The following is a 228-nucleotide window of genomic DNA, read 5'->3' on the forward strand; positions in this document are numbered from 1 at the left end:
CACACTTTGTAAACTATAGAATACAAATAAGTTGGTGTTGTTTGCACTTTAAGCGCATCATGAGCCAGTGGAAGCAGATTCAGCAGCTGGAGATCAGACTCCTGGAACATGTGGACTATCTGTATGATGATAACTTCCCCATGGACATCCGACAGGGTCTGGCCAGCTGGATCGAGTCCCAGGATTGGTGAGTCCTGCTTTATGTGTGTGTGAAAGCTTAAAAAAAGA

General features: G+C 44.7%; 1 protein-coding gene across 2 annotated transcripts in view; it reads left to right on the forward strand.

Annotated features, from left to right (window-relative positions):
- Window positions 1–228, forward strand: part of stat4 (signal transducer and activator of transcription 4) — an 18,753-nt gene that overhangs the window by 290 nt on the left and 18,235 nt on the right. For both annotated transcript variants that reach the window (XM_035677111.1, XM_035677112.1), the window contains exon 2: window positions 54–187. In XM_035677111.1, coding sequence (XP_035533004.1) covers window positions 60–187 — 128 coding nt within the window. In that variant the 5' untranslated portion in view covers window positions 54–59. The remainder of the gene's footprint in view (window positions 1–53; window positions 188–228) is intronic.

This window comes from Morone saxatilis, unplaced genomic scaffold (genome assembly GCF_004916995.1).
Source record: "Morone saxatilis isolate NCDOM2014 unplaced genomic scaffold, NCSU_SB_2.0 Contig5, whole genome shotgun sequence".
Lineage (NCBI taxonomy): Eukaryota > Metazoa > Chordata > Actinopteri > Moronidae > Morone > Morone saxatilis.